The sequence below is a fragment of the Rhinolophus ferrumequinum genome, chromosome 6 (assembly GCF_004115265.2).
Source record: "Rhinolophus ferrumequinum isolate MPI-CBG mRhiFer1 chromosome 6, mRhiFer1_v1.p, whole genome shotgun sequence".
NCBI classification, from domain to species: domain Eukaryota; kingdom Metazoa; phylum Chordata; class Mammalia; order Chiroptera; family Rhinolophidae; genus Rhinolophus; species Rhinolophus ferrumequinum.
This window is the reverse complement of record NC_046289.1, coordinates 98,811,086-98,823,116: the sequence shown is the minus strand read 5'-3', so window position 1 is coordinate 98,823,116 and position 12,031 is coordinate 98,811,086. Positions and strand designations below refer to the sequence as shown.

The 12,031-nt window shown below is 59.3% G+C and overlaps 1 protein-coding gene across 6 annotated transcripts; it reads right to left on the bottom strand.

The window, feature by feature from the left end:
* Positions 1–1,166: 1,166 nt before the first annotated feature.
* Positions 1,167–10,453, bottom strand: ISLR2 (immunoglobulin superfamily containing leucine rich repeat 2). 6 transcript variants are annotated; one of them, XM_033109625.1, is made up of 3 exons: positions 9,507–10,453; positions 5,761–5,873; positions 1,167–4,365 (listed from the first exon to the last, which is right to left on the bottom strand). In XM_033109625.1, exon 3 carries the CDS (start codon positions 4,355–4,357, stop codon positions 2,129–2,131), a length of 2,229 nt encoding a protein of 742 aa, XP_032965516.1. In that variant the 5' UTR covers positions 4,358–4,365; positions 5,761–5,873; positions 9,507–10,453; the 3' UTR covers positions 1,167–2,128. The 6 variants fall into 6 exon arrangements, with proteins under 6 accessions (XP_032965516.1, XP_032965514.1, XP_032965517.1 ...); XM_033109623.1 differs by lacking the exon at positions 9,507–10,453 and adding an exon at positions 8,760–8,933; XM_033109626.1 differs by lacking the exon at positions 9,507–10,453 and adding an exon at positions 7,569–8,709.
* Positions 10,454–12,031: the final 1,578 nt, after the last annotated feature.

The window sequence follows — 12,031 nt, the reverse complement described above, 5'->3', positions numbered from 1 at the left end:
TGATTCTTCGTGTGCACCCACCTTAGCTCACCTGGCAGCGTCACACACCCTGACAGTTGTCCATACATCATTCACTGAGCACCCCACCCCCCAACACACATGCACAAGCACTAGGCTCCTGCCAGCTTGTTCTGTGGAATCAACCTTGCCAGGTTGTCCCTTCTCAGCTCTCCATCGTTTGCCTACTCTGTAGTTTGTGACTTCTTTTGTGCAAGCCACAGCAGTCTTGCCCCTGTGAATCTCTCCGCTGGCTTCTCCACAGGCTGGTGTTGAGACACAGAAAACTAGGTTGTCCTCACACACACAGCCACACCCCGTCACAGCAACAAGAATTGTACACACACACATCACACCCACCCCAGAGTTCCTCACGTTCAGTCTGCAGAGACCCACCCTTTCCTCGCAAGCCCTCCCCACTCACTACCAGCCTTTCCCCTCCCACCTGGTTTTGCTCCTCCACCTCGAAGCTGGAAGCACCAGGAGTGGGCCCGGGTGTAAACACCTGGCAAAATCACAGGACAGTCAAACACAAGATCTCACAAAGGATCCCGACGGGAGGGGTCTCGGAGCTCCTCCTTCTATGATTTCCTCCTGCACCCCCAGGCTTCCTCCCTCTGTCCCCTGACAAAGAGTCACCGAGCCCAGTTCAAATCAATTGTTTTATTGACTGTACATATTGAAGCCTTTAGAAAAGGGCGCGGCCCGGCGCCCCCCCACCCCCCACCCCCCGGGCCGCACTTGTGCTGCGCCCCGCGTACAGGGCTGGTCCACACGCCCGAAACCCCCCACCCCAACCCCGACGCTTTCCTTCAAGAACCAAAAAAGGACCCCCGCGCGAGTCGCGGCAGCGCGTCCAGCCTCCCCACCTTTCCCTCCCTCCCCGCCCTCCCTCCCGCCCCCGCCACACTACACGGTCACATTACAAGACACAGACTTTTTTCCTACAGAGCACGCTCGTCTAGGACTACACGCCAGGCAAATATATTGGCGCGGAAGGAGGGGCGGGGCGGGGAGACGCTAGGGTCCAGGGGCTCTTTCCCATCCGGATCCCGCCATGCGCAGGCTTTGTGGGAACCAGGTCTCACGCCCTCCCGAGGGACCCTGCCCGGGAGGCCACTGTCGGCTCCGATGGCCCCTGCGCTTCTCGAGCTGAGGTCTGGGCCGGAGCGCAGCTGTCGCACCGATCTCCGGAAACCCCAATCCATCCCTAACGAAACTGGCCCGGGAGCAAGCCCGCACCCTCGGGCGGAAAAAGGGCTGGGTTCCGCTGCGCTGTAAGTCAGGAGAGCACGCGAAAGAAAACGGTCCCCACCACCCTCGACACACACACACACACACACACACACACACACACACACACACATATACACACGCGCGCGCGCGTTTTCCCAAAGGCTGGGAAAAGTGTTAGCACCAGACCAGGAGTGTCGCTGTCTTTGAAAACAACGAAAATATGAAAATCGGGGCGCGGAGCTGAGAGGCGCCCCAGGCACGGGGCTCCGCTCCAGCCAGCCGGTCAGAAGCCGAGTGGGGCGGGGAAGGGGGGGGCAACAGAAGAGTTTGGGTCCCAGTCGCAAGGGGGTTTTGAAACTAAAAACTAGGGAGTTGTCACCGAATCCTGGCTTCTGGGACATGCACCCGGGAAAGGGCAGAGTAGGGGTCGAAGAGGGACAAAGCTCCAAGGACGTCTGCTGGGGGTCCCCGGCCGACCCCCGAGCCACAGCGTTACCGCCAGATGTTTCCAAAGTCTTCTCCCATTTCCTCTGGCTCCAGGGCCCACGGTGGGGCGGGTTTCACAGGGGATTTCGAAGATAACAATTGCGTGGGAATGGAGAGGCGTGGATTTCGCCTCACGGTCAGAGGTGGTGTCTTACACGGGAGAGTGGAGCAGGAACTGTGCTTGCTGGATGGGGATCCAGTCCTCAAGGACAATGGCGATAACGGATTGCAGAGGACTGGTGAAATCGTCCCACTCCCCAAGATAAGTCCCCAGGAGTCAAGGTTGGGGGTAGTAAAGGGGGCGGAGTGAGGGGGCCATAAATCCTACCAGCCCTAGGCTTGCGTTCCCAGGCACCCAAGGGGGGGGGATGAGAATGGGCGGGCCGGGCGCGCCGGGCGGGCTGGGGGTTCAGCCGGCTGTCTGCCTGTAGTTGCCGTTAATCTCCTCGGCAATGTTGACCGCCTCGGCACCCAGGGGCAGCCGATCACTGTACTCGGAGCTCGCCTCGAACTCCTCTTGGTTGGCCTTGGACTGGGACTCCACCAGTGAGCAGGTCGCCAGGCTCTCCTCTCTTTGCAAGTCCCCACCTGGGTCCTCCTGCTCCGCGTCTTCGTCAAGGCCCTCGCCAGGAGCCTGCTCTGGCTCCTCGCCGCCGGCTTCGCCGCCTGCCGCGTAGCTTTTCTCGGACTCGAGGTAGGAAGCACGAGGGTCGAAGTCGGCGGCGATGCGCTTCTCCATGGGGTCGGGCGCCTGGGGCCGCAGGATCAGCCGGTAAGGCTTTCCCGGGTGTTTGGCCAGCAGATGGCAGCAGGCGGCTCCCAGCAGAGGTACGGTGGCCAGCACCAGGAGGAACACGCTGACCCCTACGATAACCAGCAGCGAAGGCAGCTCCTTCTTGGTGGCGAACACTACTTGCACGTGGCAGGCCTCCCCTGCCAGCGCCAGACACACGGAGTAGTTGGTGCCAGGCCGCAGGCCGCGGAACCAATAGGCGTTAACACCCTCCTCCACGCGTGACCACTGCACTGCTGAGCCGCCCCCCGCCGGGCACAGATAGAGCAGGCGCAGGGGCCGCCGCCCCTGCCGACCCGCTCCTCCAGCCCCGCCAGGTCCAGGACCCCAGCGCGCCGCCAGCGGCGTCAGCTGCACCCGCGCCTCGCGCTCTGCCACGTCCAGCGCGATGACGCCCAGCTCAAAGACATGTGGCTTCAGGTCCGCGCTCTGGTTGAACGCGTGGTTGGACACATAGCGCGAGGGGTCCCCGTGGCCACAGCGCTGCTCCTCCACCGGGTCTGCAGAGACCTGGTCTTCCACCTCCTCTCCCTCACCTGCCTCCTCCTCCTCCGGCCCGGCCTCCGTCTCCCCAAGGATGCTACCCTGGACCGGACCTTTGATTTTGCCCTCGGGCTTGGAGGGCAGGACGCTGTTGCCCCGGCCTTTGGCTGTGGACTTGCGCTCCGAGGTCGGCGTCTGCCCATCCGGGTCTCCCCCTGCGCCAGAAGCGTGCTTTGGGGGCCCGGCAGCCGCCACTGCCACGCGTACTGAGGTGGAGTTGGCGCCCAGCTCGTTGTGGGCACGGCACGTGTAGACGCCTGCTTCTTTGGCACTCAGGAGGGGCACCAACAGGGAGCCATTTGTGAGTGCCAGGAAGCGTGGGGTGGCTGGGGGCGCGGGCCAAGCGGGTGCCGGATTCGGGGTTGGGGCCTCTGTCTGCGCCGGCCCGTCTCCATCTCCTTCCTCCTCCCCGTCTTCCGGCCCGTCCTCGTCCTCCCCGCTCGGGGGCGGCTCTAGGACCACGGTACCACCCGGGATCTGAAGTTGCCATTGCAGGCGGGGCGTAGGGTGTCCTTCTGCTACACAATGTAAGAAGAGCGCCAGGCCGGCGCGCAGGGTGCTACCCGGCACCCCCAGCGGCGGCTCGGCACTCAGACTCACGCTGGGCGGTGCACAGGACAAGGCCGGCAGGCGGTGCACCGGGACTCCCTGCAGCGCGGGAGGCGTGGCGCAGGCAATGGAGTCCGGCTCCGGTAGCGAGACCCGGGTGCTGGCGGCCCATGCCTGCAGCCACACAAGGCTGCAACTGCAATGGAAGGGGTTATGATAGAGTTGCAGATGTGACAGCGCGCTTAGAGCGTCGAAGGTGCCAGGAGCCAGTGTACGCAGCCGGTTGTTGTTGATGCGCAGGGAGCGCAAGTCGGGCAACGCACCGAGTGCGTCCCGGGGCAGCGAGCCCAAGCGGTTGTGGTTCATTTTGAGCAGCTGCAGCGCGCTCAGGTTACGCAGATCGTTCCATGGGAAGCTGGATATGAGGTTGTGGCTCAGGTCGAGGTTCTTGAGCTGGCTCAGCACCGCCAGTGAGCCCAGCTCCACCGTGCGCACCTCATTGTGCGCCAGCCACAGCGACGTGACCTGCGTGACGTCGGCGAAGGCCCCACGCCGCAGCACAGTGATTTTGTTGGCCGACAGGCTAAGCGTGGTCACGTTGGCCGGCAGTCCTTCGGGCACCTCGCTCAGCTCCTTGTAGGCGCAGTCAGCGAACTGGTGCGCATATTTGTCCACGCAGGCGCACGGCTCTGGGCACGCTCCCGCCACTCCTAGCAGCGCCCAGGCCAGCCACACGGCGGGCAGGGGCACCATAGCGGATCCTGCAGGTGGAAGCGGGAGAAGAGGGGAGAACGTGACTTCCTGAGCCCCAATTCCCTTCCCCCATCAAGCTCTGCCTCCGCAAACCAGTCTAGCATAGACCCCAGGACTCCGATAACCTGTGTCCAGGAGCCTCTCCTGCGCACCGGTGGAGCTCAGTGAGCCTTGGGATCCAATGCATGCCCTCTCTCAGGGCCCTAACTTCCTTTTCCAGCGACCTCCTACCTGGCTCTGTTTTCCCTGCCTATGCCCTCACCCTGGCGTCCGTTCTTCTGCACAGGCTCGGCCACTCGCCGGTCTGCCCTGGGCTCTGCACTGACCCTTGTCTGTATTTCTAAGCCTTTGTTTAATTTCGTGAAAGGGATACACGCAAAGGGTATTTTTGTCCGTGACTGCTGTGCTCCTTTGAACTCTTTGGCCAATGCACAGCACTCGCACACACGCCCATACGGCCGCACAACAATACAAATACGTACAAGCACCGCCAGCAAACCGCCGACTTCTGCAGGGCTTTAGCGGTTCACAACACATTTCGTAGACACACAAACACACCCAGACACAGACACAATATACTCTGAGACTTCATTGTTCTCACCTGAACCCAGCATTTCTACAGCGTTCTCCACCACGGTGCAAACCTTTTCCCTGTTCATTGTGGGAATTGACAGATACAAGGACACCAGTCTTCACGCAAATCGACCCACACACAGGGATACAAGCGCTGGCGCGTGCACACAACACTCTACTGAGACTGAAATCCCAGCGGATCAGCAATGCGGAGAACTTAGCAAGAGCCATGGCACCCACGGAAGCAGACTCGCAGGCCCCTTTCCCGCCGCGACCAAAGCTGCCTGCTCTGAGTTGCAGCTCCCGTCAGAGGAGAACCAGGGCTGCTCAGTCAGTCTTCGTCTGAGCAAGCAGGTCCTACTCTAGGCATGGACCAAAAGCATTGGGGGAATGTCACTAAAGATCTCTCCCGGTTCCGCAGAGCCCAGGCAGCTGTCAGGGGAAGGGGGGCAGACGGGTCCCCTGCGGATGGGTCATGGGGGCTGACACTTGCTAAGAAAGTAGGAGAGAAGGTTCGAGATTCTGCCCCTTTTTTGCAGCTCTACGATGCCCAAGGGCCCTCCCTCCAATAAAACCTTCTTATGCCCAGCCACACAAACGCACTTACACACAGAATGCCTGCATTCACCTGGGGCTTCAGGCAGGTTCAGCAGAGCCCCTCCCACACCGCTGACTCAGGGAACCCTTGTCCCCCATTCCGCCTTTGCTCCCAGGGGAGGGCCCCTCCCTTTCTCTTCCGGGTCTAGGCCGACCGCACTGGCCGGGTCCAGCACCCTAGGCGGGGTCTACCCCCACCTGGATCGAGGTTGTGTGGCGGTCCCGCGGCTTACCCGCTGCTCGCAGACTCCCCGAGTGCTGCCTCGGGCTTCAACTCCTTCTCCAGACTCGATGTCTCGGAGCCAGGACGATAGCCCCAGGGGGCTTCCCACATCTGTTGCTGAGACTGTAGGGAAGATGGAGGAGGAGCAGAAAAAGGGTAAGTTTGGGGACTCCCCTGGCCCTGAGGTCCCACTTCAGTCTTTCTTTTCGCGTCTGTTTCCCCACCTCTCGCTGGCTGCAGACTGAAGAGAGTCTTCGCGCGCTCCCGGCTAGGCTCGGCAGGGACGCGCACAGCCTCTCCCACCTCCCGCATCCGCATCCGTCTACATTTGTTAAAGCTATAGAGGCTCTTCCCCTGAAGGAGACACGTTGGGGTCCCCACGCCCACCGCCCTCGTCTTGGCTCATCCCAGTTCACCGCAACCCCGTAACCCACATCTCCTCCACTAACCCATCTGCAGACATTGTCACTCTCCCATATTACACCGATCCCCCCACGTTCAAACACATTAGCACAGACCCTCACCACCCTCCACCAGTCGACTTTCACATGTTAGAATTATCCATCATCATGTAATAATCGTGTCGATATGTTGAGCTCTCGCTACGTTCACACACATTTTCAAAGGCACACCTTCACCCGGGACATTCACCATTCTCTCCCTCTCGCACGCACACACATTCACGCGCCCTCACCCTCAAGTGCAGGTCGCGCCAGGGCCCCTGAGCCTCGCTGCTAATTAGCTTTTATGCCCCTCAACACACGAGACAAACCATCTTTGAGGAATTTGGGGGAAGGCAAGGCGCACGACTGAAGGAGGTCTTTGCCTTTAAACTCTTTTTGCAAATGCAGGTTGTGGAGCAGAGAGACCTTGAGCGGGACCCGCTGCGCGCTCGCGCGAACCCTTCCTTCCCGCACCCCTCCCACTCTCCTACACCCCTGCTAGCCGCCTCCTCCCCGAAGCCATGTTCAACACGATGCATAATTGATAGTGTTAGCAGAGCGCCTCACCCTCCCTGCCATTTTTGCCTGAATCTGGGCAGATACAAGCCCAGGTCTCCCCTGCCCCAGGCCTGTTCAACCCGAAGACGAGAACGCATCGCCCTGCAGGGCGCATGGGGAAGCGACGCCCTCTCCCCAGCCACCTCCGCCCCGTCCAGCCTCTTAAGCCCGAATCTTCACGTCTCGTCTTTTGTGGTAAACTAGTACTGAAGCCCACCGCCCAACGCTTCAGCTTGTGCGCACTGCCTGGTGGGGCCGGGCGGGGCGCGTGGGTGTCAGCCTCCGCTCCCAGGAAGCCTACCTGAGAGCACCCAACGCCTCCCCGTCAGGTCTAGCCAGCTAGAGGCGAATGGGGCCTCGGGGCTTTAGCGGGCATTGGCGTGGTACGGGACGGGTGCCGAACGTCCGCTCCTCTTGAGCACTGGGAGCTGGGAACTTAAGGTCCGAGCACCTCTCTTCCTCCCACTCCCCCGCCAATATCTTCACAGCTTCACAAGCGAACAAGCCGCCAAACCCACACACGGCTTCCCACAGTCCTGCGCCGCTGGCCACCGCCCCACTGTCTCACACGCTCACATAACAGCCGGCCTCAGCAGACTCCAATACTCGCTGTTCCCGACTCTCGCTCCCTGCCTCTGGCGAGACCCCGACATGTCTTTCAGCGACAAGGAGGTGGAAGAGCGGGACTGTCCAGGCATTTGGCTAAAACTCGATTCCTGTCTCCCTGCTCTGCGCACTGCGGCCCTGGAGACAGAGTTGCTGGTCGGAATCCCGCAAAGGGTACGGGCTCCTGGACACACGCAAAGCCCCCGCCTACCCCGTTCCTTTTCGTAGACACTGAGCTCTCCGGGGCGCCCTAGGCACCCAGCCCTCACCACAGGCCTTGGAGGGGGGTTGTTTCTGGCGGTGGCGCGGGTTTGGGGCCTCTGAGAAGCTCAGTTTCGCGATCTGAGTGTTGAGCATTTCAGTGAACTGGGGAGGTGGAGGAGAGAGACGCGCGAGGAGCGCAGCATCCAAAGAGACGACCCGACCGAGGTTCCGAGGATCCTTTGTAAATTAAACACGAACAGACTGGCGCACGCACGTTCGGCGTCCCTTCCTCTGTCCTCCTCCTGCCGCGGCTACAGGCGGCGGAGCGGGCTGGGACCCGCGCATCTTGCTCAGCCCGGAATTCAGAACTCAGAACTTCATTCCATCTACTTGGGCCCGTGGTCCCCACCGCCTACCCAGGGGGAGGGCGGCGGAGCAATGAGGGCATCTTCACCCTGCGGCAGGACGGATGGAACGGGTCCCTAGTTCGCGAGTGAGTCCCAGCCGTCTGGGCCTGGCGGGGCCGGGGAGTAGAGCGGTCCGCCGACCTGGCAAAGCCCCTTTGTCTACGGAGGAAGAGGGGCGTCCTGAGAGTGTTGTCCGCGCGTTGGGAAACCTGAGGGGGCGGTTCCGAAAGCCTTGGCCCGGGAAGAAGGGTCTGGGAAAGAGAGGGACCCAGCAGCGAGGAAGGAGAATCCGTCCTGCAGACTTTACCGGGCGGGGGCGGGGCGCCTGGCGCCGCGACAGGGACCGAGGCTCCGGCGGGGAGCGCGCGGCTCGTAGACTCTCCACCCAATTGTCACCTCTCTTCTAGCTCTTTTTACAAGGCAGACGGAGAGGCGGGCGGGCGGAGGACAGCTTGGAAGGGTTGAGGGAGTGTAAGGCAGAGGGTGGAGAATGGGCTCGCTCACTCTCCGCGGAGCGCTTCCTGGGCCGCAGGGACCCGCCCTGCCAGCTTCCCGAGAAGCCCCGGGATCGGCGGACCAAGAAAGACCCCCTTTCCTTGCTTTCTTGCCGGGGCTGCAAAAGCCAGGGGAATTTGGCAGGGAGACAGGGCTCCAGGTGCCACGACGGCGGTTAAGGGCGCGATGGCCCCCCAGGGAGGACGCAGGCTCCCGGGGGCCCCTGCGGTTCCCGCCCACTTTCCAGCGAGCGCTTTTGTTCCTCGAGCGTACCCTGGGGGAAAGACAACCCTTACCCCGGCCTTCGACCCTGGAGAGCCCAGTGCCTGCCCCTGAAGCCTGAAGCCCACGTCGCCCCGGGTAAGGTCCGCTGAGGCCTGGGGTGGGAGCCACAACTCTGGGTTCAGCCTCCGAGCTCAGCTAGAAGATCGAGCGCAGGTCGACCGGAGCCGCCAGCCGCGCAGGAGCGGTTTAATGCCTATAATGTTAATAATGGTACAGTTACAGAGAGGCTGGGGAATCGGGAGCGATGACACCACCCCTGCCGCCGCCCACGCCTTTGATCGTTAAAGAAACAGGCCCCTAATCAGGTGGGTGGAAATAGGTGTGGGGAGAGGAAAGATACAAGGTGCCAAGCCTCCAGCGCGCGGGGGAGGGGGGCAGATTCGGAATCTGTAGAATCCCGGCTAAGGCTTTTGACTAGGCTGGAGTCCGAACCCTAGACAGACCCAGAGGCTGAGAGCTGGAGCTTGGGACAGCTTTTTGCGGAACGACCTCTAACTTCGACGTTGCGGACCCCGACGGTCCCAATGGTGGGACGGGTCGAAACCCAGTGGATCCTGGCACTAGCTCCGCGCTAGCTCTCTTCAAAGTCTCTCGGGCCCAGGCCTGGTTCGCGCGCGCCCCCTGCTGGATACCGCCTGCCGGGCGCCGAGACCCGGGGTGAAGACTCGGGGAACTGGGCGAGGTGGTCTGAGGCGGGAGCCTGCGCTGCCCGGCTCTGAAGACCGACCGCGCAGTGTTCGGAAGTGGGGGACGCTTACGCAAGGCACCGAAGCTTTCCTTCCCATGCGCACCAAGCCTGTGTCCCAGGAGTCTGCAGCCTCCTCACTTGCCTGCCACAGGCACAGCCCCCACTCCGCACCCCTTGTGTTTCTGGCTCCGGGGTACAATATAGTCACCCTCCGAGTACTCGATGAACGAATAGTCCTTGGCACGAACCAATGAGCTTAGTCCTCCTGAGACGCAACGTACTTCTACACCTTCCGCTTTCTCTTGGAGCCCTGATAGGAGACCTAGAAAATGCCAGAGATCTGAAAGGTAAAATCTGTTGGCTCGAAGAGAGGGAAAGAAAATTGCACAGTTGGAAGTAATGGATGTTGATTAAGGTCCAGTTGCACTCGCTGCATTCAGAGTTGTACATGCCTCGTATTTAACGTGGCACTGGGTGATTTAATGGATGTGCGAGGGCCTCTGAAAGTAGAAGAACCAGGGCCCAGGAGGGCATCAAATATGCCATGCAGCCTGCTCAGGAGACCCTCCCCACGGCTGTCCTCTAGCCAGAATCTCCTAAACACTCAGTGCTTCCCACCTTTCAGCTTCCGCAGTCCAGTCTCTCCCCCTCCGCTCCCCCCCACACATTCACACAGGGTTCCCATCATTCTCAAATGCTGCTTTTGGAATTTCCAGCAGAAAGCTCACTCCTCTGGAAAGCCAGTCCCTATTTATAAACCCCTTCCACCTCCCATCTTTCCTCCCCCTCGTACACACGCTACATAGTGGTTAGGTGGAACGGTTCTAGCGTCAGACTCAGCATATACCAGCTGTGTGACCTTGGCCAAGTTACCTAACCTCTCTGTGCCTTAGAAAAAAGCATATATAAGAATACCAATTTTATTGGGTTGCTGTGAGGAATAAATGAATCAATGCACGCAAAGCTCCTAGTACCTAGCACTTAGGTAGTGCTCAGAAACCAGCGATTACTTTTTTCAACAATACCTAGAATTAGCCATCATTATCGCTTTGCCCAGTTGGGTCCAGAAGAGATGTTCTGCTGCACATGCCCCTACACGCTTGTATCCTGCCTTCCCCACAGGGGAAACAACCTTGGCCCTGCCCTCAACTGTCTCTTTACTTCCTACAACCCCTACACACTATGGTATAAGTAACCATCAGAATCCACTAGCATTTGTAAAGATTTCTAGTCTCAGATACTTCAGCCCAAATTCTGTCGCCAGTATGGCTGTTTGGGAAGAGGGGCTTGCAGCTGCAGCTTTGGCAGAAGTTTTTAATGAAAACCACAATCTGTTTAAGTATTTATTGGGCTCTGTGACTTTAATTATTTTCTAGGGTGTTATGAGCCGACTGCTAGGCTCACAGACGGTGCTGTAGTCTCTTTCTGCAAGTCAGGGGGACTGACCCCCGAGAGACTCTCAGACCTCCAGGTCTACCCGGCACTGACTGAGGCCTCCGCGGTAGCTGCAGCAGGAGCGAAGAACAGGGCATGCAAGATCTTAAATGCCTTTCAATATACTCTTTACTCAGACGTCAGTCATCAATGCACCACACAGTAAAGCACACAGAGTCATACAATAATGGGGTGAAATAGAGCAATGAGCCGTTCCAAGGCCAATCAGAGTCCTGAGGAGTGAGGAAGGGTGGCTGGTCTGGGAGGTCCGTCCAGCAGAGGTTCTGTCCGAGTGGAGCGGAGCAGAGTGGAGTGTTCTCAGGGCAGAGTGGCAGCATGGTCACCTCTCAGTTGAGATCGGCTCTCTGAGCTGCAAAAGTCCTCAGTTCTTATGTCTTCCTGATGTCACCTTATGGGGCAGCCAGCCGGTGACCCTGCCATCCTCACATCTTCAGTAGCAGACCTTTGGCGTGTAGCTAGTTATACCCAATTACCAGGGCAACGGCAGTGGCTCCCTGGGTGTTGTCTGCTAAGTTCTTTGTGCATGTCCAAAATGGAGTTACTTTTGCTCATTCAATATGGAGTCACTCTTGCTCACACGAAGCTTATTGTAACAGCTTCCAGGGGTGGTCTACATGTAGGGAAAAATAAAAAATGCACATTTGCATTTGGGAAGATTGTTGATTCAGAGGAAAGCAGCAACCTGTGGCAATGTGCTGGAGGCACATTTCCTGAATGGTTCAAATGGAATTTGAACATTATTAATAATCTGGGATCCAAGCGCTTTCAAGAAATTAGCTTAATGTGCTGGCAAGGCACTTTATTGCCATCACAATTAACGACAGCTTTTCCAGGGGCATTGCATGTAATTATCTGGGTCTGTGCTTATCTCACTAAAGATGGGAAATGCCTGCCTGGAAGAGGCAACACTCCCGCCTGTGAGGGGCAACGTGCTGACTGTCCTACCCAGTGCAGGCAAGACCAGCTCGCCGTGGAGGGGCCGTCTGGGACAGCCAGCGTCTCCACAGCAGGGTGAAGCAGAGAATCACAGGGCTCCATCTGCAGATAATAAAATTCCCATACCAACTGTTTCACACGATGAAGTATTTCATCTCACAAGCAGGAAGCAGGGCTGGCTTCAGGGCAGGTTGACTGAATGAC